This window comes from Carettochelys insculpta, chromosome 32, assembly GCF_033958435.1.
Source record: "Carettochelys insculpta isolate YL-2023 chromosome 32, ASM3395843v1, whole genome shotgun sequence".
Classification (NCBI taxonomy): Eukaryota; Metazoa; Chordata; order Testudines; family Carettochelyidae; genus Carettochelys; species Carettochelys insculpta.
In genome coordinates, this window is record NC_134168.1 from 903,228 (window position 1) to 928,807 (window position 25,580).

Here is a 25,580-nt window from a genome sequence, read left to right on the forward strand (position 1 = left end):
ACATGCTAATGAGGTGCTTCTACTCGGTGTTTTGGAGTCCAGAAACGGTCTTCTGGACTCCAAATCATGCGCCGTTATGCTAATTTGCATGCGCCCCTCGTTAGCATCTTTCACTCCGTGTATTAGCATGCCACTGCCGAAGGCAGGAAGTGGCCTGTGTAGAAACGGCCAAAGGCGTTCCAAGAGCGGCGCCTTTGAATCATTTGCGGCCGCCATTGTGCTAATGAGGCGCTGCATGTTCATGTCAGCTCCTCATTAACATCTTCTGAACTGCCTTGTTATCGGCGGGGACATCTGCAGACTTGGCCAAAGGCTGCAGCTACACGACCTTCCCCTGTTGGAACGTAGCGGAACCTTCCTCCAGCAGGGATAACACCCACCCACACACACACACACACACACACACATTGGGCTGTATTCGTTTCCTCCAGCAGGGGTCTCTCACACACACACACAGCTGTTTTCAGTCCATCCAGTTGGGAACAACACACACACACACACACGCACACACACACACACACATTTTCAGTCCGTCCTGCAGGGGATAATATGAACACACACACAAACACACACACACGGGAATGCAAATGTGGCTGATTGAACATGAAAATGAAGTGCTGGTTTACACACACACAGGACTGCAAATGTGGCTGATTGGCCATACAAACGAGGTGCTGATTTACATATTGTACGCCTCATTTGCAAAACAGCAGCTGCTCACTTTTCCAGGAGTGCTGTTTTCAGCAAAAGACCTGCAGCGTAGATGGGGTTCATTTGAAAGGAAAGGCCACTTTTGAAAGCACCCTTCCTGCTCAGATTTTTCCGGAAGAAGGGTTCTTTTGAAAAGGGGGTTGTTTGGGAAGGGAGGCCAAAATGCATTTTACAAGAGCACGAAGCTATTTCGACGTCCGGCATCTTCACGTGCAGGGCCCATGTTGAAATAGAACCAGCAGAGACACTGGTCGTGTTCACCCTCGCCCCTTCTTTTGGAAGGGCTATGGGAATGTGGCGCTTCTTCCCCAGAATCTCAGCACTTCATTAACCTAATTCTCTCCCGCAGCAACTTCGAAGTGTTAAACTTCAAAGTGCCGCTCGCGTCCAGCCACAGCTCACCCGCCGGTACTCCGAAGTGCCCGGGGTGCCCCGAAGGCCTTTTACCCCTCAGGAGCTACTGTAGACAAGCCGTGGGTGCGTCTGGGTCTCTGTCTGTGTATGTAGTGCCTCCCCCGCTGGAAGGAGTGAGGAAGACTCAGAGAGTGTGTGTGTGTGTGTGTGTGTGTAAGAGACGATAATACAGGGGTGTGTGTGTGTGTGTGTGCTAGTCCTTGCCCCAGGGAAAGGTAATGGCTTTGTGTTTGTGTGTTGCTGTCTGCTGGAAAGAAAGATGATGACTCTGTGTGTGTGTGTGCGTGTGGTCTCCTGCTGGGGGGAACAATGGTGGCTCACCATGTATGGAATCGGTGTGCATGTGTGTGTGTTACCCCTCCTGGAGGGACTGAAAACAGCTGTGTGTACGTGTGTATGTTTGTTTGTGCGTGTGTGTGTTTGTGTGTTATTCCCCGCTGGATGGACTGAAAACAGCTCTGTGTGTGTGTGTGTGTGTTACCCCTGCTGGAGGGACTGAAAAAGCTGTGTGTGTGTGTGTTTGTGCATGTGTGTTTTGTGTTATTCCCCACCGGATGGACTGAAAACAGCTGTGTGTATGTGTGCGTGTGTGTGTGTTATTCCCCGCTGGATGGACTGAAAACAGCTCTGTGTATGTGTTTGTGCATGTGTGTTTTGTGTTATTCCCCACCGGATGGACTGAAAACAGCTGTGTGTATGTGTGCGTGTGTGTGTGTTATTCCCCGCTGGATGGACTGAAAACAGCTCTGTGTATGTGTTTGTGCATGTGTGTTTTGTGTTATTCCCCACCAGATGGACTGAAAACAGCTGTGTGTATGTGTGTGTGTGTGTTTGTTCATATGTGTGAGTGTGTTACCTCTGCTGGAGGGTCTGAAAACATCTGTGTGTGTGTGTATGTGTGTGTGTGTGTGTGTGTGTGTGTGAGAGAGAGAGAGAGAGAGAGAGAGAGAGAGAGAGGCCCCTGCTGCAGCAAACAAAGACAGCTCAGTGTGTGTGTGCATGATTGTGTGTTATCCCTGGTAAAGACACTGGAAACAGCTGTGTGTGTATCACCCCTTGCTGGAGGGACTGAAAACAGCTCTGTGTGTGTGTGTGTGTGTGAGAGAGAGAGAGAGAGAGAGAGGGAGAACCCTGCTGGAGGAAACGAACACAGCTCAGTGTGTGTGTGTGTGTGTGTGTGTGTGTGTGTTACCCCTGCTGGAGGAAACGAACACAGCTCAGTGTGTGTGTGTGTGTGTGTGTGTGTTACCCCTGCTGGAGGAAACGAACACAGCTCAGTGTGTGTGCGTGATTGTGTGTTACCCCTGCTAGAGAGACTGGAAACAGCTCTGTGTGTGTGTGTGTGTGTGTGTGTGTGTGTGTGTTACCCCTGCTGGAGGAAATGAACACAGCTCAGTGTGTGTGTGTGTGTGTGTGTTACCCCTGCTGGAGGAAACGAACACAGCTCAGTGTGTGTGCGTGATTGTGTGTTACCCCTGCTAGAGAGACTGGAAACAGCTCTGTGTGTGTGTGTGTGTGTGTGTGTGTGTGTGTGTGTGTGTGTGTGTGTTACCCCTGCTGGAGGGAACACAGACAGCTCAGTGTGTGTGCGTGATTGTGTGTTACCCCTGCTAGAGAGACTGGAAACAGCTCTGTGTGTGTGTGTGTGTGTGTGTGTGTGTGTGTGTGTGTGTTACCCCTGCTTGAGGGAACACAGACAGCTCAGTGTGTGTGTTAGTAAAACACTCCCCAGCCCACTCTCGGAGGGCCCAGCCCCCCCAGGCTGCCTAGGACTGGCGGGTGTGGGCTGCAGGCTTACCAAACGCCCCAGCCTGCAGGGAATGGCTAACTCGGCCAACCAGGAACACACCTGTCCCCTCCCTCCTGAGCCCCCCATCAAAGGCAGCTCCCCCCTCTCCCTGCCAGGTGCCCTCCGCTGCCTCCCCTTCCTTCATCCCTCCCTGGGACACAGCTGACTGGGCCAGGCTCAGGCTCAGGCTCACCTGGCTGGAGGTGTGGCTGACTGGGCCAGGCTCAGGCTCAGGCTCACCTGGCTGGAGGTGTGGCTGACTGGGCCAGGCTCAGGCTCAGGCTCACCTGGCTGGAGGTGTGGCTTCCAACCAGGAAGCTGCTGCTGCAACTTTGCCGTTTCCCTTTGGAGCCTGGGGCTGGGAAGAGGCAGCCGGTCCTAGATCCCTGCTGCCTTCTTTGTCTGAGCTCAGGAAGCCGGTAGGTCTCCTCCAGCTGGCCGGTTTTATGGCTTCTGTCCTGTTCCTTTGTATGGTCCCTGGCAGGTAGTGGCAACGGGGAAAGGAGAGAGTCAGCCTGGGGGCTGCTGCATGGGATGGGGGGCGCTGGCCTATGGAACTTTCTCATATCGTCTCCCCAGAGGTGAAAGGATCCTTTCTTCGCAGAAAGAGCTCAGCCTGGTGCCAGAAGGATCTTTTTGCTGACTTCACGCAGGCGGAGACAGATCCCCACAGAAGAGATCGTGACTCCCGTTGCTGTCTGGATTAAAACAGCCCCGGGAGAGGAAGAAACAGGCTCTGCCGCTGACTTACAGCTCTTCAATGAAGGGGCTGAAATTCAGGTAGGGGATCTGGAGTGGGTAAGGCTGCACGAAACGTTGTCAATAAGTCTCAGAGAGGGAGCAGTGTTAGTCTGTGGCTTCGAGAACAACAAGAAGTCTTGTGGCACCTTATAGACTAACAGATATTTTGGAGCATGAGCTTTCATGGGCAAAGACCCGCTTCATCAGATGCATGAGTGGGGGGGTGGTTTCAGAGGGGTATTTAAAGAGTGGGGTCCCCGTAAGAGGGAGGACCAGAGCTGACAAGGTCTATTCAGCAAGGTGGAAATGGCCCAGTATCGACAGCACTTATCAAAAGTGGAGAAAACAAGTCAGATCAGAGAGGGGGATGTGAGCCTTCGTCAGCGTCTAAGGGGCTCCAGCGCCCTATTCATTTCGTTGCCCCGAAGCACCCAAAGCAGAGAAACTGCCTTTGTAAGCTGCGAGCTGCTCCCAGTTGCGCTCTCAGGACATTAGCAGCCTTCTGCATGTCGACTTTCTCATTACAGAGCCAAACACCTGCGGATCAGAAAAGTGCATCTGCTGAGCATGACACTGGCGGCTGGGATCGTTGTGTACTTCAGGTAAGCATTTCTGTAAAGCTGTAAGCCTGATCCTCAGGAGGCATTGATCCATTTATGCTGTCAAGAAGTTAGACATCAGCAAAGGGCGAGAATAGATTCAGTCGAGCAGGTGGGAACTTAGGTTTTCATTCATAATTTTGTCACTCAAAACTATTTGTTTTGAAATAGATTAATCTCCACAGTAAATATTCAGGAAGATGGAGATACACACACGTCTCAGAGCTGTATGGGACCTTTGGAGGTCATTGAGTCCAGTCCCCTGCCTTTTTGGCATGACCGAGCACCATCCTTTTTTTAAATCTATTTGCACCAGATCCTTAAATGGCCCCCTCAAGGATTGAGCTCAGGGTTTAGAAGTCCAATTCTCAAACCATTGAGTGATCCCTCCCTCCATTCTCTTCCTTAATAAAATTAGGAAATGGGTGAGGTAGGTTGTTGATAAACTGGAGAATTGGGCCGAACAAAATCTGATGAGGTTCAACAAGGACAACTGCAGAGTCCTGCACTTGGGATGAAAGAATCCCATACATTATTACAGGCTGGGGACTGACTGGCTAAGTAACGGCAGAAAAGAACCTGGGGATTACACACGATGAGAGGTTGGATGTGAGTCAACAGTGTGCCCTTGTAGCCAAGAAGGCTAACGGCATATTGGGGTGCATTAGGAGGGGAATTTCCAGCAGCTCGAGAGAAGTTATTATTCCCCTCTATTTGGCACTGGTCAGGCCACATCTGGAGTATTGTGTCCAGTTTTGGGGCTCCCCACTGTGAAAAGGATGTAGACACATTGGAGAGGGTTCAGCGGAGGGCAACAAAAATGAATAGGGGGCTGGAGCCCATGGCCTATGAGGAGAGGCTGAGGGATTTGGGCTTGTTTAGTTTACAGAAGAGAACAGTGAGGAGCAATTTGATAATAGCCTTCAGTTTCCTGAAGGGCAGCTCTAAAGAGTCTGGAGAGAAGCTGTTTTCACTACTGTTGGATGTCAGAACAAGGAGCAATGGCCTGAAGTTACCGAGGGGGAGGTGTAGGTTGGATATTCGGAAAAACTATTTCACCAGGAGGGTGGTGAAGCACTGGAATGCGTTGCCAAGAGAGGTGGTGGAATCTCCATCTCTAGAGGTTGTTAAGTCCTGGCTTGACAAAGTCCTGGCTGGGATGATTTAGTAGGGGTTGATCCTGCTTTGGACAGGGGGCTGGAATCAACGACCTCCTGAGGTCCCTTCCAGCCCTAGGATTCTGTTATTTTTTTGGTTGTGCATGTATTTGTCTTTGGGACTTTAGAAGGTTTTTTGCTTTGGATTTTAGGAGAATTTCTTGAGGCGGTAGTTCATTTTTCGGTCATTTTGTCCTCTTTCCCCACTTGTTCAGAAATAAAAGGGAAAGGGTGAGAAAAGGCTGAAGAGGGGAAGAAAGGGGGCAAAGAAGAAACCCAAACAGACATTAAATCTTTTCAAAAGCTTTTAAAAGCAAATATGCATGAAAAGGTGTTCCAATAAACAGCAAAAAATCATTATTTTTAAGAAAACCCTGTAAAATAAAAAAAAAGTATCCAAAGTTTCATCCTTCCTGTGGAATTCATTTGTTTCTTATTATTATGACATTTCCATTAACTGGTGCCTGTATAAATGGTTACCAGTTAATTCTCAGTATACACAGAATAATTCCTGTGAAACCACGAGGAGCCAGAATAAGAATTTAAAGGCGGGGGTAGGGTTAGCTGGAGTGGTTCAGCTGTGAGAGAATTCAGAAGGAATGGCAGAATACATGCCAGGATTTTAGGGGGGGATTTGTTTGTTTTTGTTGTTTTTTTTGTTGTTTTTTTGTTTTTGTTTTTTTTGAAAAACATCACAGCTATAAGCATAACCCCAGCTGAGCTGTGTCTACACGTGCACGCTACTTCTAAGTAGCGGCACTAACTTCAAAATAGCGCCCGTAGCAGCTACACGCGTCGGGCGCTATTTCGAAGTTAACTTCAACGTTAGGCAGCGAGACGTCTAAGTCACTAACCTCATGAGGGGATCGGAATAGCGCCCTACTTCCACGTTCAACGTCGAAGTAGGGACCTTGTAGACGATCCGCGTCCCACAACGTCGAAATTGCCGGGTCCTCCATGGTGGCCATCAGCTGGGGGGTTGAGAGACGCTCTCTCCAGCCCCTCAGCTCACTGGTGGCCACGTGGAGCGGCCCCTTAAAGGTCCCCTCCCCCTCCCTTCCTCTGCAGGAAGCTGAGGGAACGTGCAGGCTTCAGCCTGCACACGCGGCCAGCCTGCACCACCCTCAGCCCCACAGACCTGCAATGGCTGCCCGGCAGCCCCCCCAGGGGAGCCAGGGCAGCCAGGCTGGCAAGCAGCAGCGGGGCCCCTCCTGGACGGAGGCCGAGCTGCGGGACCTGCTGGGGCTCTGGAGCGAGGAGGAGGTGCTCCAGGTAATGGGGAGCAAGAGGCGGAACGCGGATGCGTTCGCTCGGCTGGCCGACGGCCTGGCTGCCCGGGGTCACCCTGCCTGCACTCCTGACCACGTCAGGAGTAAGGTGAAGGAGCTGCGGCAGGGTTACGCCCGGGCCCGGGATGCGGCCAGCCGATCTGGGCTCGTCCCTGTCACTTGCCCCTTTTACAGGGAGCTCAGGGACATCCTGGGCTCCCAGCACACCTCCTCCCCTCCGGCCACCCTTGACACCTCGGTCGATGAGCCCCAGCAGGCCCTGCAGCCGGAGTCCACCCCGGAGGCAAGTCTCGCACCCTCGGGGCACCCCCCGGAGGCCACCCCCGGGACATCGCGGCAGGAGGAGGAGGAGGAGGAGGCGGGGGGCTCCTCCTCCGCAGAATCCAGCCTGCAAATCCTCCTCCTGCCATCCCGGAGCAGCAGCAGGGCCTCCGCCCCCCGGGGATCTCCAGACCGTGGGAGCGGACCGACAGGTAGGTACCCCCCTCTGGTGTACACCCCTGGGCTTGAGGGGCGGGGGTAAGAGATATGTGTCCAGGGCCCCCCACATTCTCACATGGCCATGGCCCCAAGGACACCAGGGCCATGGCCCTCACAGAACTGCAGCCATCAGCCCCTGCCCCCCGCCACCCTGCATGACAGTGCCATGCCCCATCCCCGGGGCAGGGGGGAGCGGAACCTCGAGGGGCTCCCGGGAGGAGGGGGTGGGACACCCTGCAGCAGCAGCATGTGATGGAGTAGGGGGAGTGCCAAAGGGAGACTCAGGCTACATATGAGCAACAAGAGCCGAATAGCTCCCAGGGGCAAAGGAGGATCCTGGGGCTACAGCTGGCAGGTGACACCTCTGCCCTGAACAAACAGGAGGGAGGAGACGAGCTGGCTTGGACTTGGGGGGGAGGGTGGGGGCCACAGATAGAGGCTAGGGGAAGGGAGAGCTGGAAGGCAGCCAGCCTGAGGAGGGGGAAAGCTGCATCCCCTAGGGGCACCCCTTGGGGTCTTCTCCCCACGACGGGTTGGAAGGACTGTCTCTTCCGACAGCTGGTGCTGTCACTCCTGGGAGAAACTGGGCATCTGTGGCCTAAGAAACCTCTCCTGCTATCAGACCCTGCGGGGTGAAGTGAGAGTCGCTCCCACCAGGGGACGGGGTGCAGGGCAGGGGGACACCTGAACCCCATCCATCACAGCAGCATCTCCCGGGGACGGGGACGGGGAACCTGCAGCACAGGGCTGGGGGGACAAAGGCCACGGCTCGGGGCCCACACTAACGCCTGTCTCCATTCTTCTTCCCCCCTCCTCTCCTGTGTCCTGCACCTGCACCATCAGAAGGACCGGAAGAGAGCGCCGGCGAGGTGTCAGTCGTCCCGGAGAGCCCTCCGGGACCATCGCTCCAGGGCAGCCCCTCGGCCGAGGACCAACCGGCCCCACGGCGGGCTAGACGGCGGACCCCGCGCCTCCAACCGCCGACGGCGACGGACCCCCATCTGCTGGCCATCCACCGTCGGCAGCTGGAGGTCGCGGAGCAGCACCTCCAGCTGCAGAAGCAGGCACTGGCCTGGCGCCAGGAGGCATGGGGGGCCTACATGGAGACATTTAACTGCTTGGTGGACTACCTGGCCCCCCCATGCCGTGCCGGCCGCAACATCGCCTGCCCTGCCTGCTCCTGCAGCCCCACCACCAGCTGCTCCGCCCGTCGCCGTCCTGTCCGCCGTCGCCCCGCCACCCACCAGCGAGGGCCGGAGCGCCGAGGGACCCCTGGAGTCACCTGACACTCGCCGGCCACCATACCTTCCAGTCCAGCCCGCTCCCACCCAGCCACGGACCAGGCTGCGACCGCGGCGGGGCTCCCGGCTTCCAACTCCCGGTGCCGGGCTATAGGGGCGAGGGGCCCGGGACGTGGCCCCCCCTTGTATATAGTTGGACCCTGTTGTTTTCGGCCCCCAGTTTGCCCCGTCCCCCCCATGTAAATAGTTCTCCCCTTTATCCTCCCTGGTTTTCTTTTTATTATTGAGGACACTTGTTTCTTTGTATTGTTTTATTTTTGTACATATTGCTTTTGTTCAACGTTTGTACATAGTTTTTGGTTTGTGATTCAAATATTTATTTACAGTTAAAAAAAAAAGGTTCGGAAAGAAAAAAAAAAGTTTACGCTCAGCCACAAGTGCGTGCTGTCATTTGTCCAGGACAAGTGGGAGGGGGGTGCGGTGGGGTGCTCCATGGTGTAGGCGTTGGGGCAGGATTGTGGGGGAGGAAGGGGCGGGCAGTAGGGGGCCTGGGCAGAGTTCACCCCGCGGCCTGTTCATCAAAGTGGGCCCGCAGGGCCTCCCGGACCCGGGTCCCCTCTGGGTCCACCTGCCGACTGGGGGCAGCAGGTGGCTGGACGTCTGCCCTGCCGGCCTCCGCAGCCCAGCCCTGGAGAAAGGTCTCCCCCTTGCTCTCTACCAAATTGTTCAGGGTGCAGCAGGCACCCACAATCTGGGGGATGTTGTTGGGGCCTGCATCCAGGCGGGTCAGGAGACATCTCCAGCGTCCCTTCAGGCGGCCAAATGTGCGCTCCACCACCTGGCGCGCGTGGTTCAGGCACTCGTTGAAGCGCTCCTGGCTAGCGGAGAGATGGCCCGTGTAGGGGTGCATGAGCCACGGCCGGAGGGGGTATGCCGCATCTGCGATGACGCAGAAGGGCATGGTGGTGTCCCCCAGAGGGATCTCCCGCTGGGGGATGTAGGTCCCCGCCTCCAGCCGGCGGCACAGGCCCGAGTTCCGGAAAACCCGGGCGTCGTGGGTGCTTCCAGGCCAGCCCACGTAAATGTCCTGGAAACGTCCCCGGCTGTCCACCAAGGCCTGGAGGATGACAGAATGGTAGCCCTTCCGATTGACGTATCGGCCTCCACTGTGATGCGGGGCGCGGATGGAGATGTGAGTCCCATCCAGAGCCCCGAAGCAGTTGGGGAAGCCCAGGGTGGCAAAGGCGGCGATGGTGGCATGTGGGTCCCCCAGCCTCACGAGCCTGTGCAGGAGCATGGCGTTGATGGCACGCACAACCTGCAGAGAAAGCACATGGGACAGCACCAATGAGGGGTGAGCAGGGTGTGCATGGCCCTGCCCTGCCCTGCCCTGCCCTGGCCCCCCTGCCCTGCCCTGCCCTCCCCCCGTGGGTTCTCTTACCTCCATGAAGACAGCCCCGATGGTGGCCTTGCCGACACCAAACTGCTGTCCCATGGATCGGTAGCTGTCTGGAGTGGCCAGCTTCCAGACAGCGATGCCGACCTGTTTCTGCACCGTGAGGGCACGCCGCATGGCAGTGTCCTGGTGCCTGAGTGCGGGGGTGAGCCACTGGCACAGCTCCAGAAATGTCTGCCGGCTCATCCTGAAGTTCCTGAGCCAGCGGTCGTCGTCCCACTCCCCAAGCACCAGCCGCTCCCACCAGTCGGTGCTGGTGGGGTAGCTCCACAGCCGCCGGCGTGTGAGGCGGGTAGGGGGCAGGGTGCTGCAGGGGTAGGGGTTGAGCTCTGCTGCCCTGGGAGCATCTCCTCCTCTGGGGCAAGGAGGTGCTCAGCTGCCTCCTGCATGGCATGGAGCAGGGCAAGCCCTGCTCCTGCCGGGAGGGCTGGGTGGACCTCTAGCTGCTGCTGCTGCTGCTGCTGCTGCTGCTGCTGGGGGTCCATGACTGCAGCGCCCGGGGTCTGTGTGCCTATGGCTCCTCAGACCGCGTGCTGGGCAGGCTGAGTGTGTCTGGGAGGGGCCCTTTAAGGGAGCGGCTAGCTGTTGCCCTGGAAGCGCTAGTCCGCCCGGTGACCCTGTGTGCAGCTGTGCCTGGCATCCCTATTTCGATGTGTGCTACTTGGGCGTGTAGACGTTTCCTTGCTGCACCTATTTCGATGTTGGGCTGCGCAACGTCGAAGTTGAACACCGACGTTGCCGGCCCTGGAGGATGTGTAGACGCTATTCGTCGAAATAGCCTATTTCGATGTCGCCACATCGAAATAGGCTACTTCGATGTAGGCTTCACGTGTAGATGTAGCCCTGGTGTCGAATAATACCAAGCCAGTTGGAACTGTAGTTATGGCTTTGAATTTTTTTAGGCAAAATTGAAATCCTGGCAAGATATCTAGCTAGCTAGCTAGCTAGCTAGCCATCCCCATATACCGTATCTATCTATCTATCTATACCTATATACTGTATCTATCTATTTATCTATCCCCACACACCGTATCGATCTATCTATCTATCGTACCATATTCTACTTGAATCTATCATCATAATCTACCTGAATCTTTCTGAATTTATCTATTTCCATCACCATTAACTATTCTACATCTATTTATCATCTGTTAATTATTACGCCTATCTATCTATCTGTCTATCTGTCTCCTCTCGCCAGAATATATTGTAGAATCCTAGAATCCAAGGTCTGTAAGAAACCTCAGGTGGTCATCGGGTCCAGTGCAAAGCAGGACTAACCCCAATTAAATCAACCCAGCCAGGACATTGTCAATCCCAGACCGATATGCCTCATAAGTCATGTTCTAATCATTTTGTTGCCATCTGCTGGTGCTGCTGTCTCCAATGGGTCCTCATCCATTCTGTAACGGGGGCCCCAGAACTAGACGCAGTAGTCCAGTTGGGGCTTCACCAGTGATGAATACAGAGGAATAATCACCTCCCTGGATCTGCTGTCAATGATCCTAAGGAACCCCGCTATGATGTTACCCTTCTTGGCTACAAGGGCACACTGTTGGCTCATATCCAGCTGCTCATCCATTGGCCATCCTTAAGTTGGGAGGAATAGCTCAGTGGTTTGAGCATTGGCCTTCAAAACCCAGGATTAAGAGCTCAATCCTTGAGAAGGCCATCTAGGGATTGGGGCAAATAAGTGTCAGGGATGGTGCTTGATCCTGCCAAGGGGGCAGGGGACTGGACTAGATGACCTCTCAAGGTCCCTTCCAGTGCTAGGAGATGTGTGTCTTCAATTATATTGAAATCCTCAAGCCCACTACCAACCCTTACACCAAGGAAACAACACAAGTTTTCAGCTACTAGTCTTAAGACTTCTGAGCATAGGCTGTAGGAGTTTCGATTATTTAGTTTGTAGAAGAAAAAGAGAAGAGGGAGTGGGGATTTGATATCAGCCTTTAATGTTATGAAGTAGGGTTCCAAAGAGGATGCAGAAAGGTCGTTCTCAGTGGTGACAGATGACAGAATGAGGAGCAATAGTCTGAGGTTGCAGGTGGGGGGGTCTGGGTTGGATATTAGGTAAAAAACTGTTTCAATAACAGGGTGAAGCATGATCAAAACAAAAAGCAGTCAGGTAGCACTTTAAAGACTAGCAAAATGGTTTATTAGGTGAGCTTTTGTGGGACAGAAGTCTGTCCCACGAAAGCTCACCTAATAAACCATTTTGCTAGTCTTTAAAGTGCTACGTGACTGCTTTTTGTTTTGATAGTGTATAGACTAGCACGGCTTCCTCTTTGTTACTAGGGTGAAGCATGGTTACCTCCAGGTCCATCTCCAGGTTTGAGAAAGCTCTGGCTGGGTTGATTCAGCCGGATTTCATCTTGCTTGGAGCAGTGGGTTGGACTCAATGACTTCCTGAGGTCTCTTCCAACCCTGTTATGAGTGACAGGAACTGGATCACTTGATGATTACCTGTTCTGTTCATTCCCCCACTGGCATTGGCCACTGTCGGAAGACAAGATACTGGGCCTGATGCACCTTTGGTCTGACCCCCATGGATGTTCTTATGTAATTTGTAAAGTAATGCATGTGAAAAGCCAAAAATGGCCGAGGACAGAAAAATTGGACAGCATCAGACCCAGTGGTCTTCTGAACAAAAGGCCCTCCACCATTTCTGTACCTGTTTATATCACTTGACTATGACTCATTGGGTATGCTGTGTTTCAGGGTGAGGTGTGGGGTTATTTTATGTGGTGCATTTGTTGGTGCATGGGGATTCTGTTTCCCCAGGAGGGTGATGAAGCATGAGAATGGGTTACCTAGAGGGGTGGTAGAATCTCCATCCCTGGAGGTTTTTAAGTGCTGACTTGACAAAGCCCTTGATGGGATGATTTAGCAGGAGTTGGTCCTGCATTGAGCAGGGGGTTGGACTAGATGAACCCTGAGGTCTCTTCCAACCCTAATTTATTATTCTACAGTTCTGTTGTGCTGCTAGAGTTGTGTAAATTTGTGCAGGTAGCAGGTGAGTTGGGGGGAAGTACTGCCCTGAGGGCCTATTGGGTCACTCTGGATTTTTACTGATGTAAACAGCACCCTAAATACCTCATCCTAAGAGGATCATTCAATTTATATTAACCTGCTCTTCTGTTCCCCCAGCATGCCATACAGCAGCTGGTCCTCATGCCAGTTGGAACGGTAAGGACATCTTTTCCTTCAATCCAGCTCTCCTGTCACTCAGTTCTGTGTTTATCTTCACCACCTTTGGATGGGGACTTAACTCAGGCTCTGATTTTTCTAACCTCAAGCATGTTACATAATCACGAGAGCAGAGTGAAATGTGTCATTCCTGTCCCACGGAGGATTCCTACATTCCAACTTTTATTTTTATCCCAAAGGTGGAGGGAATGTTTAAAACTTTGTACAGAACACCAATTTACAAATGAAATTAATTTGCAAATCTCCAAACATTTCAATTTAACTTTTTTCTGTTGAAAGAAAACATCTTGAGCTTCTTGAAAGGGAAACATTTCATGTTGGTTTGTGGAACACTAAGCAGCCTTTCCGTTATGTCTTACTGGAGTTCTCCATCAAACCCAAATTCGCTCCTAGGAGCTTGGTTCCTGTTCAGACAAATCCTACCAGGTTGGCTAATCATTTCAGGAAGATAAATCTCCTGTCTACCAGTGAGGATATGTCTTCACTATCATGGCTATAGTAGCACAAGTAAAACCATGCCATTTTAACACTCTAGTGTAGGTATTTCTTAAGTTAACAAATAGGTTTTGTCATCATTAATCCACCTCTCTGACAGGTGATGGTTTGGTTGAACGAAGAATTCTTCCATTAACAGAGTCATGTCTGCACCGGGTGTTTGACCAGCTTACATATATTGCACCAGATGTGAAATTTTTCAGAACCCTAAGCCAGGTAGCTAGGTGGATGCAGATGTTATATATAAGTAGACTAGCGCTGCCTGAAGTTTTGATTTTGGTCTTAGTTGTCTAAAGTTGACTTTAATGTCAATGGCTTCTGATTTCAGGGCTTGAATTAAATAACTTGGATATAAGTTTAAAATGAGCTGAGTATCCCAACAGAGAAAATGTGGTTAATGAGAGCTGTGTGTGTTTTTCACCCTTTACAAGCAGTTAAGTTCTGTTTTCAGAGTTGTCTCCTGGACCTACATACCTGATCTGGTTAGAAATGGGAGCTCTGTCTGCCTCTCGTGCTATGGAATGTTGGTCTTTGAACGCACTCCAATATACGTGCTACAATTTTCAAAGCTGATCAAGAGAGTTGGACCAACACAATTCTTGCTGAAAACAATGAAAGAATAGCTTGCAACATTTGTGCCCTGCTCTTGTCTGGCTCTTAGACATTTCTGCAATAAACAGGTTAAATACAAGCACACATGGCTTTAAAAATTAAAATTCTTGAATTCTTAAAATCAAAGCATCCAGAAAATAATAGATCATGTCATCACAATGTGTTTTTGAAAAGTTTGGTCTTATCGGGCCAGGCCCTCAGTCAGTGTAGATCATGAGGTGTGGATAGGTTGGCACTGATTCACACCTGATGCATTGTTTCTTTGATGCTAAGAGGCTAATCATAGAATCATAGAATCCCAGGGCTGGAAGGGATCTCAGGAGGTCATCTATTCCAGCCCCCTGCTTCAAGCAGGATCACCCCCCACTAAGTCATCCCAGCCAGGACCTTGTCCAGACAGGACTTAAAAACCTTGAGGGATGGAGAATCCACCACCTCTCTAGGCAACGCATTCCAGTGCTTCACCACCCTCCTGGTGAAGTAGCTTTTCCTAATATCTAACCTACACCTCTCCCTTTTCAACTTCAGACCATTGCTCCTTGTTCTGCCATCTGACACCACTGAGAACAGTTTCTCACCCTCCTCTTTAGAGCTCCCCTTCAGGAAGTTGAAGGCTGCTATTAAATCACCCCTCAGTCTTCTCTTCTGTAAACTAAACAAGCCCAAATCCCTCAGCCTATCCTCATAGGTCTTGTGCTCCAGACCCTTAATCATTTTTGTTGCCCTCCACTGAACCTGCTCCACTACATCCACATGCTTTTTATACTGGGGGGGGGCGCAAAACTGGACACAATATTCCAGATGTGGCCTCACCAGTGCCAAATAGAGGGGAACAACCACTTCTCTATATCTGCTTGAAATATTCCTCCTAATGCACCATGGTATGCCCCTAGCCTTCTTGGCTACAAGGGCACACTGTCTACTCATGTCCAGCCTTTCATCCACCATAAACCCAGATCCCTTTCCATTGTACTGCTGCTGAGCCAGTCAGTCCCCATCCTATAACAATGCTTGGGATTCCCCCGTCCCAAGTGCAGGACTCTACACTTCTCCTTGTTGAACCGCATCAGATTTCTTTTGGCCCAGTCGTCCAATTTATCCAGGTCCCTCTGGATTGTCTCTCTACCCTTCAACGTATCTTCGTCTCCCCCTAGTTTTGTGTCATCTGCAAACTTGCTGACGGTGCAATCCAGTCCCTCATCCAGATCATTCATAAAGATGTTGAACAACTCCAGCCCCAGAACCGAGCCTTGCGGCACTCCACTTGAAACTGACCCCCATCCAGATATTGATCCATTGATCACTACCCTTTGGGCCTGACTGTCAAGCCAGCTTTATATTCATCTTATAATCCAAGGATCCAATCCATATTTCCTTAATTTATGGGCAAGAATGTTGTGGGAGACCATATCAAAAGCTTTGCTGAAGTCAAGGTACATCACATCCACCGACTTCCCCATGTCCACAGAGCCTGTTACCTCTTCATATAAGCTAATCAGATTGGTCAGGCAGGACTTGCCCCTGGTGAATCCATGTTGGCTACTTTTGATTACTTTCCCCTCTTCCAAGTACTCCAAAATGGATTCCTTGAGGATCCCCTCCATTGTTTTCCCAGAGATTGAGGTAAGGCTGACGGGTCTATAGTTCCCTGGCTTGTCCTTCCTTCCTTTTTTAAATATGGGCACTATGTTTGCCTTTTTCCAGTCATCCAGGATGTCTCCCGATCTCCAAGAGTCTTGAAAGATAATGTCCAAAGGTTCAGGAGTGAGGTCTGCCACTTCCATCAGTACCCTTGGGTTCATTAAATCTAGACCCATGGATTTGTGTACATATAGTTTTTCTAGATAGCTCAGAACTTATTCCTTCCCCACAGATGGCTGCCCTCCACCTTCCCATACTGCATTATCTAGGACTATTGTGTGGGAGTTGACTTTGTGAAGACTGAGGCAAAAAAAACATTGAATTCACTTTTTCCTACATCATCTGTCAGTAGGTTACCTCCCTCATGCAGTAACGGCCCCACACCTTCTCTGAAAACCCATTTATTGTTAACATGCCTGTAGAAACCCTTCTTGTTACTCTTCACATCTTTTGCCAGCTGCAGTTCCAATTGTGCTTTCACTTTCCTGATTACTCCCCGGCATTCTCCAGCTGTTTGTTTATACTCCTTCTTTGTCAACTGTCCACTTTTCCATTTCTTGTACCCATCCTTCTTGAGTTTAAGATGACTAAGGATTTCACTGTTAAGTTAAGCTGGTTACCTACCATGTCTGCATTTCTTACTATGCAGTGGGATGGTTTGTTCCTGTGCCTTCAGTAAATGAAACATCTCGGGTTTCTTTCTTATTCCTAGACAAGCTGACCTGGAAGAAACCTTCTCGGTGCTTCCACGGTAAGGTTGGGTGTCCTTCATTCATTAATATATAGCAAAATAAACAGCTGAGATTGTGATTATGGCAAAATGAAGAAGAATGATGAACATTTATGAATTGTGTATTTATTATGTCGATTCTTTTAAAAATAGCTGTTATTATTCGCAGGTTGAAAAGGTTCTGGTATGAAAATCAGGCCTGTGATTGAACTGAAATTTGTCAGTTGGGAACCCTGATGTTCACAGTTGCAACAGGCCCACTTTAGGAACCCTTCTGTATTTTGAATTATTTATTACGGTATTTAGCAACCTCACCAGCACTCTAACACCTCAAGGTAGCTACAGATAACACACAAGGGCTACGTCTACACGTGCCCCAAACTTCGAAATGGCCATGCAAATGGCCATTTCGAAGTTTACTAATGAAGCGCTGAAATGCATATTCAGCGCTTCATTAGCATGCGGGCGGCAGCGGCGCTTCGAAATTGACGAGCCTTGCCGCCGCGCGGCGCGTCCAGACGGGGCTCCTTTTCGAAAGGACGCCACCTTCTTCGAAGTCCCCTTATTCCCATGAGCTCACGGGAATAAGGGGACTTCGAACTAGGTGGCGTGCTTTCGAAAAGGAGGCGCGTCAATTTTGAAGCGCCGCTGCCGCCCGCATGCTAATGAAGCGCTGAATATGCATTTCAGCGCTTCATTAGTAAACTTCGAAATGGCCATTTGCATGGCCATTTCGAAGTTTGGGGCACGTGTAGACACAGCCAAGGCCTAGCTGAACATAGAATCATAGAAGGTTAGTGTTACAAGAGACCACAGAAGATCAGCTAGTTCAACCCTCTGCTCAAAGCAGGTCCAATCCCAACTAAATCATCCCAGTCAGGGCTTTGTCAAACTGTGATCTAAAATGTCTAAGGATGGAGATTCCATCAGCTCCTTAGGCAACCTATTCCACTGGTTCACCAACCTGCTTGTGAAGTAGTTTTCTTTCCTAGTACCCAACCAAGACCTTCCCCATTGCTCCTTGTTCTGTCATCTACCACCACATCCGCACACAGTCCCTTTCAGAACCATTGGAAATGTTTGCCATTTTCTTCCTGACCACCATCACCCACCAGTAACCATCATCCCAGTACCAGTAATGGGCTACATCTCTCTGTCCTGCCCACTTGCCGGGATACAAATAAGGTAAAGGTATCAATGGCTATGTCTACGCTAGCCCCATCAGCTCATGGGAATAAGGGGACTTCGAAGTAGTCAGGGTCCTTTCGAAAAGGAGCCCCGTTGGGATGAGCTGCGCGGCGGCGAGGCGCGTCAATTTCGAAGTGCTGCGGCTGCCCGCATGCTAATGAAGCGCTGAATATGCATTTCAGCGCTTCATTAGCAAACTTCGAAATGGCCATTTGCATGGCCATTTTGAAGTTTGGGGCTAGTGTAGACACGGCCAATGTCTCACAAGATACCTCTAGGTTCCTTGCATTGGTCCTAAATAAAATAAATGCAAAATCTATCTTTGTCAGCTACACTAGTGATAACAAAATGGAAAACCAACCTGGACACTGTCTTGATAAAATCAAAGGTGATTCTTCCCTGAGATACTTCCCTACTGGTGCCTTCATGTTGATGGTGGCTTATGGTGGCTCACGTGTCTTTAATCATAACTTTGAAAGGAAATTACTCACATAATCAGTCTTCATAGAATACAACTCTGCTATATTAATTTTTCTAGAGTATTTCTCGTTCATTCTTATCAGCTATTATGGGATATTACAGATACTAAATATATAAGGCTATATGCCAGTAATTTGTATCTTCTTTCCACAGAATGTCATATCCCCAGCCATTTGTGGACAAGCCTCAGTAAGTCTCTCCTTCAGACATTTCAGGAAGAAGGGGCCTCCGGAAGGAGGACTTCCTTCCGGAAGACTTCCCCGGGGGCCACACTGCTACATGCTGTTTTGAAGTCTGGAAGAGCGTATTCTTGACTCCAAATCACATGACCTTATGCTAATGAGGCAGCAGGAATTTACATATGTTCCTCATTAGCATATTGGGGTCTATTTATTATCATGCCACTTTTGGAGAAAAAGTGGCATGTGTAGAAACAGCCAGAATGTTTCCACTTGTTTCAATGCACAGAAAAAGTCATTTTGTTTGGATTTTCAAGAGACACTATGCGGTCTAACCACCATGCTTTAATACGATTCAGAAGTTTCACTTCCCTCTTTTCCTTTGAAAATTCCACCATTGTGCAAATTAAACATGGTTTCTGAGTGACAAAATATATTGGAGTGAAACTGTGAACACCTTTATGCGAAAGGTCAGGAAATTTCTGACTATTGGCTCAATATTATCTTGTGAGCTCAGCTCTAAAGGAGAAAATGTAGAAGGATTGGTTGTCTGGGAGGGTTGGTCTTGCTTTGGGGAGGGGGCTGGACTCCATGACCTTAGGTCATTTCCAGCCTGTGGATTCTCTGCAGTAAATACTGTTGTCACTTATGGATAAGTTGCTCCATAATTCCCCATAAGAGGATCACTGGCACATCCTTTGGAAGCATCTAACGTGGGTTACTGACCCGGAGGGGATATTGGTCCTGATGGTCTGGCCTCTACTGAGTTTTCTCCCTCATTCCCTCCAGGAGAACGGATGTGTTGCTGCTCTCCCCCTGGCTGGCTCCCATTGTGTGGGAAGGAACATTCAACAGAGACATCCTGAATGCCCAGTACAGACAGAAAAATCTTGTCGTCGGGGTGGCCACATTTGCAGTTAAAAGGTATGAATGACTTTCCTTCCACAATGCAAGCCCCGTAATCCTGTGCCTAGGTCTGCTGTGCAATGGAACATGACAGCCAGCCTTGCAAAGGCCTGTAATGTCACTAGCTCTGCTCTGCCACATGCTGAGGGTATGTCTACATGACGCAGAAGATTGACACAGTCAGGGTCGATCTTCCAGGTTTTGATTTTGTGCACCTAGTAGGGACGTGTGAAATCAAACTATCTGGGATTGGTCGTTGACCACTGTTCTCCTCAATATCACAAGAAGTAAGGAAGAATTTCTCCTTTTGACCTTCCCCTACACAATTCCTGTTGGTAGAATTGAGTATCTACAATCAACGTGAACGTCTAGTGTAGACCTGGTCTGAGTCTGGAGTGAGCGGAGACTAAAGTGTAGCGATGCTGAGATTCGGGAACTGGGATTCAGCTACCCGCTATCGCATAGCACCAGCCTCACTGACTTATCTCAACAAAGCTTAGGCCACAAACTGAGATGTGTGGAACATCTAAAGGCCCAAGATAAAAGGGAGGCGAGGGTCCCATATTCACATTTAAATAATTCGGCTCAAATTCCATTGATGAAAGGAACAAAAGAACATCCATACAGGGTGAGGCCACTGGTACATGCCACCTACAATCATGGCTGCTGATAGTGGCCAATGCCAAGTGCTTCACAGGGAATAAACACACCATGCAATTACCGAGTGACCCATTCCCTTTCTCCCATGACCAGCTTCTGGCAAACAGAGGCTAGGCGCAATATCCCTGCTCATTCTAGCTAGTAGTCCTTGATGGGCCTAACCTCCATGAATTTCGTTATCTCTGGTTTGAGCCCTGTTATACCCATAAACATAAGAATGGAAGAATGGTCATACTGGGTCAGACCAAAGGTCCATCTAACCCAGGATCCTGTCTTTCAACTGTGGCCAGGACCCGATGCCCCAGCAGGAGTAAACAGAACAGGTAATCATCAAGTGATCTGCCCTCCGTCATCCATTTCCAGCCTCTTGACAGAGGTTAGGAACACAATTCCTATCTATCCTGGCTAATAGCCTTTGGCTAATCTTGGCCTTCACAACTAGAGGTGTATATATAAACCTGTGAATATTAGCCAAGGGCTTTTGCAAGGTTTTAAGGGCCAGATTTTTCCAGGTATTTAGGCACCTAGTCCCAAGTAGTTTCAGTGGGAGTTAGGGGCCTAAATAACTTGGATAATCTGGACCAAAGGGAATTAAAACACAGTCAGATCAAATTAGAAGGCAATTAATATCATGGGAGCCCCCTTCCTGATCTGGAACCAGCTGCACCAACACTGTGGGAGACCCAATGAATCAAATTTCCTCTTGTCATTAGGAGGAGAAAGGATTTCAACAGAAATTTGTCACCTTTCTGGCACATGCCCAAACCACTAGGCCTCAGTCTGTATTGATGTGAAGGTGCCTTAATGTGCCTTGTTGAGGCTGTTCCACTGTGAGTTAATTAGGGGGAGAGAGAGAGAGACCAAGCACAAGAATGAGTCTATATAATGTTGGCTAGAGTCATAATTCCTAAATGGGCCAGGATGGGATATCACCAGGCCCTAATTAATGGCTCCCTAAGCCATTCTTTTCTGAGCTGGATGTGAATGGAGGCCCCAGAGGAGAGGGAGAAAGGTTAGCGACAGATCCTACCTACATTAACCCCATGTGACAGCAAGGCATCCAAGCCAAACCTGAGTGTCTTTGCCACCTCATGTGCCATGTTGCAACAGCCATAGCAGGGAGTTGGGCCTACTCAAGTTCAGTGTTCAAACCATCCCTGCCCTACCTTGGCCTCCTTTGGGTCAGGATTAGGGATGGGGTGCTGAGCGGAGGATGCTGCCACAGGTTGTTGGTGCCTCCTTTGCCGGGCAGCAGAAGAAGAGGGGGTCACAAGAAAGGACCATAATCATTGCTGGTTTATTTTTGTGTATCCATCAAATTAAAGGACTCACCTGAGAAGAGGGAAACACAAAACCGAGTCCCACTGCTCCAGAGACTCACCTAACGCCAAAGGCCCATTGTCAAGGAGCCCTGTGTGTCTTATTCCTGACTCCAGAAGAATCCAGGAGCTGAAAAGTTTTGACCAGTTCGGTCTGGGGGCCTGAGCTTTAAAACTGAGCTCACCTATGTTTCAGAGGAAAGAAGGAAGTTCTTACAAGGACCTTGGTTTGGCAGTTCAGGTTCATAAAATCATAGAATCACGGAACATAGAATCGTAGAACACTAGAACTGGAAGGAACCTCGAGGGGTCATTGAGTCCAGTCCCCTGCCTCCACAGCAGGATTAAGCACTATCTAGTCCAGTGATGTCCAAAAGCAAGACACCCAATCACCACATGCACCCCCTGCCAGGTGCTGCCCCCCCGCCACCCGGCACCTGCCCTTACCCCCTTTTCCCGCAACCAAGCACCCTATCCTGCTACCTCAAGTGATTCACTGGAGCATTCACTGGAGCAACACAGACCGAGAGCCATGGCACCGGAGCCGCCCTGCCCCAAGCCACACAGCACCGAGAGCCTCACAGCGCCTGAGTCCCTGAGCTGCCACCAGCACACGGTGCACACAGACCCGCTGTGTGAGCCCCCAAGATGCTGCACCAGTCCACCAAGCTGCATTTACGACAATATGTGTTGGACTCTGCAGGTCTAGACCATTCCTGATAGATGTCTATCTAACCTGCTCTGAAATAGCTCCAGGTATGGAAATTCCACAGCCCCCCAGGAAATTTATTCCAGTGTTTATCCACCTGGACATGAGGGAAGTTTTTCCTAATGTCCAACCTAAACCTCCCTTGCTGCTGTTTAAGCCCATTGCTTCTTGTTCTATCTTCAGAGGCCAAGCAGAACAATTTTTCTCTCTCCTCCTTGTAACCCTCTTTTAGACAGTTGAAAACTGCTATCGTCTCCTCTAACTCTTCTCTTTTCAAAACTAAACTAGCCCAGTTCTTTCAGTCATCTGTCTTAGCTCATGTTCTCTAGACCTTTAATCATTCTTGTGGCTCTTCTCTAGACCATCTCCAATTTGTCTCCTCTCTTAGAGAGATTGAAACCTCTCTAAACTGGAACTCTCTCAATTGGCAACATCCGTAATCTGGTATGATTTTAGTTAGCCATATGACCACTTATCATGATGGGTGTGGCCAACTTTCCCATGATCCCATAAGTTTGTTTATAGCCACCAGTCCTGGCTCTCAGTGTTCTGTGCTGCTATTTACCTCTAATGTACCCCTAAATGTATTCTAAAAGCCCAGAAAGCTGTGGAAGTGTCGGTAATGTGTCTAGAAAATATTGACCCTCCATAGTGTAGCAAATTCTCTTGTCTGGCACCAGTCAGGTCCTGAAGGTGCTGCCAAGAGATGCTCAACCTGTATCAGAAACAAAGAGCTCCAGATTGTGCAAATTAGATTTCCAGGACATTGAAGTAGGGGTGAACAAAAGCCACTGTCAATAACCCTGTTTACAAAGATATTGACATCTAAATCTGCGCTATGTCACCTTGTTCACTATTGTGCTCATTTGCCTTTCAGATACGTCCGGTTCATACAAGGGTTTCTTCGCTCTGCCAACAAATTCTTCCTGTCTGGTCACAGGGTCAACTTCTACCTTTTCACGGACCACCCGGAGCAGGTCCCATCTATGAAGCTGGTCCCCGAAAAGCGTCTCTTCATCATCCCTGTCCAGAACTACTCCCGGTGGCAAGACATTAGCATGAACCGCATGGACATCATCAGCAGCCACATCCGCAGCCACTGGCGCTATGAAGTAGACTATCTTTACTCCATGGATATTGACATGGAGATGTTTGAGCACATTGGGGTGGAGATCATTGACACTCTTGTTGGGACCATCAGTTCCTGGCAATACACCAAACCCCGTGGGAACAACTCCTATGAGACGCGTCCGGAGTCTCAAGCTGCCATCCCCAGTGGGGAAGGGGATTTCTACTATGCAGCCAGCTTCTACGGAGGGAGTGTGTCTGAGGTCTACAAGCTGACCACAGCTTGCTTCAAAGGGGTCACAGAGGACAGAGCCAATGGTATTGAAGCCAAGTGGCATGAGGAAAGCCACCTGAATAAATACCTTCTGTACCATAAGCCCACACGCCTGCTGTCCCCAGAGTATTACTGGGACGAGGAACTAGAGCAACCTCCCATTGTCAGGGTTAAGAGATTGTCCTCAGTGCACAAAAATCTGAAAGAAGTCAGGTTTTGAAGGAAAGGAGAGAAAGAGATGGATGGATTGACAGCTGGATAGATGCTGTGACAATAAGGCAATCTTCAAGTTTTTGGAGTATTTTGGGTTAAATGCAATACTCTTGTAACTTTCAGCAGTGGATGGATAGATGTTGACTACATAATTATACAGCTGCCTTCCCCACATGTTAGAATTCTCACTCCTCTGCAACTGAATATGTTTCCTTTTCGGTTTTGTTTTCTTCATTTTACATGTTATTCTGCAAGTTGTTTCTTTAAATTACATATCATTATGTACATTCCTTCACTGATGGCTTTTCCACAAAATCTGGCACCCTCCCACCTTCCCCTGCATAGCCTCGTGCAGCTAAGATCCCCTACGACATGTATGAGCTTTTGTGACCTGGGTTATCTATTACATGAGGCCAATATCAGAAGAGATACAGGGGAGGGTGGAGAGAGGGGTTCAGCTTTATCAGGAGGATAATGAGCAGGTTGTCTATCCAGGTGACCAAGTAGGTGATCAGAAAGACCAAAAAAAAAAAGGGGGGTTACAGCTTGCTAAAGTACAAAAACCCCACCCACATGATCACATCGGAGAGGGTCTGGTTCATGCCAGGATCTCAAAATAGGTCATCTGTCAGGGTAACAAAGACAGAGGCACTGGAGTTGAAGATGATACTTGCCAAACTTGGGGCTACGATTTGAACAATTCAGACTGGTTTCCCAATTGTTGGAACTCCTCATGCTGAAACCATCTGCATAGTGCTGCTGAGGCCAACATATTTAAGGCCATTTGAGGAAGGAAAAGAACTATAGCTCACAATAATTGCAGAGGTAAGAATGTTGAAATCATAGGAGGATCATGGCCTCTGGTGACCTAAAAATGATATTCTTCCCTAAGTACCACAGACCAATTTAAATCATTGCCTCCATCACCATAGCAGCATCCTAAATGCATTGGTTTCGCTCCATATAGAGAAGCCAACAGAAGGCCCGTCCCTGAATTTTTGTGAATCTTAATGGTTGCATGTGTGTAGGGGGAGCTATGCTGCTTTACACCACCGGAGGATCTATGTATCTTCCCCAAAGCATTATCAGTAAGAAAGTTCAGAGAATAAGTGGTGCCGGCCATCACTGCAAGCCCAGCGCAAGGTGGGAGCAGGGCCCAGCTCCATGACCCCAGAAGGGGTGGGGTCAAGGGCAGAAGGGGAAGGACCCAGGCAGTACTGGACCTCCCCTCCCCTCACTCAGACCCATCCAGAGCAGCCCTTCAAAGGGGTCAGCAGTTCCAGCCACTGATGCAGCTGAGGTCGCCCTGGAGGTGGGTGGAGTTCTGGGCCCCTTTGAAATCATGTGGTTGGGGTAGCTGTGTGCCCCACAGCATGCCCTATATTATTGACTTCTTTGGGTCTGGGGGTGAGTGAATATAGGGTTACTCTCTGGGGGGAAGCTTAGTCCCTCTCTAGGTCTTGACCTTCTTAGTGTTGTCAAGTAGCCCAAGGCCACCAGAAGAGAGAGGAAAATGGTATCTCTGGCCTGGATTCTCTAGGGTGGGAGAGGTGGGGATGACTCTGGGAAGTAGATGAGGGGAAACCTGGCCCTCCATGGAAGAGGACAGGCAGTGGTCTTGTTCTCTTAATGGGTGATCCTTCCTCAGTCTAGGGAGAAAGGGGAAGGGGAGGAAAGAGGTAGAAAAAAATGCAGGGTGGGAGCTGTACTAGTGATGTGTGAGTTGCATTGGTCAAATATGTGGGCCTAGGAAGTCAGTGGATGTGATATACCTTGACTTCAGCAAAGCTTTTTATAAAGTCTCCCACAAAATTCTAGGCCATAATTGGACTATAAGATCGACAGAAAGCTGGCTTGGTCATCAGGCCCAATGGGTAGTGGTCTGTGGCTCAATGTGTGGTTGGTGGTTGGTTTTAAATAGAGTGCCCCAAGGCTCAGTTCTGGGGCTAGTGTTTTTCAACACCTTTATTAGTGACCTGGATGAGGGACTGGATTGCACCCTCAGGAAGTTTGTGGATG

At 49.8% G+C, this 25,580-nt stretch overlaps 2 protein-coding genes across 3 annotated transcripts; both read left to right on the forward strand.

Annotated features, from left to right (window-relative positions):
• Positions 1-3,275: 3,275 nt before the first annotated feature.
• Positions 3,276-23,810, forward strand: LOC142004694 (histo-blood group ABO system transferase 2-like). Of its 2 annotated transcripts, none has more exons than XM_074982350.1 (5): positions 3,276-3,333; positions 3,519-3,694; positions 4,183-4,257; positions 19,202-19,336; positions 22,884-23,810. In XM_074982350.1, the coding sequence occupies exons 2-5, from the start codon at positions 3,675-3,677 to the stop codon at positions 23,566-23,568; spliced, it is 915 nt and encodes a 304-aa protein (XP_074838451.1). In that variant the 5' UTR covers positions 3,276-3,333; positions 3,519-3,674; the 3' UTR covers positions 23,569-23,810. The 2 variants fall into 2 exon arrangements, with proteins under 2 accessions (XP_074838451.1, XP_074838452.1); XM_074982351.1 differs by lacking the exons at positions 3,276-3,333; positions 3,519-3,694; positions 4,183-4,257 and adding exons at positions 13,031-13,066; positions 16,548-16,586; positions 18,387-18,422.
• Positions 4,850-8,842, forward strand: LOC142005077 (uncharacterized). Its single transcript, XM_074982751.1, has 3 exons — positions 4,850-4,863; positions 6,875-7,173; positions 8,024-8,842. Exons 1-3 carry the CDS (start codon positions 4,850-4,852, stop codon positions 8,464-8,466), a joined length of 756 nt encoding a protein of 251 aa, XP_074838852.1. The 3' UTR covers positions 8,467-8,842.
• Positions 23,811-25,580: the final 1,770 nt, after the last annotated feature.

Coding starts and splice junctions, on each gene's coding strand:
- LOC142004694 (XM_074982350.1), top strand. CDS start 3,675: ATGAAGGGGCTGAAATTCAG. Junction 3,695..4,182: donor ATGAAGGGGCTGAAATTCAG/GTAGGGGATCTG, acceptor TTCTCATTACAG/AGCCAAACACCTGCGGATCA. Junction 4,258..19,201: donor GGGATCGTTGTGTACTTCAG/GTAAGCATTTCT, acceptor CATTCCCTCCAG/GAGAACGGATGTGTTGCTGC.
- LOC142005077 (XM_074982751.1), top strand. Junction 7,174..8,023: donor CCGTGGGAGCGGACCGACAG/GTAGGTACCCCC, acceptor CTGCACCATCAG/AAGGACCGGAAGAGAGCGCC.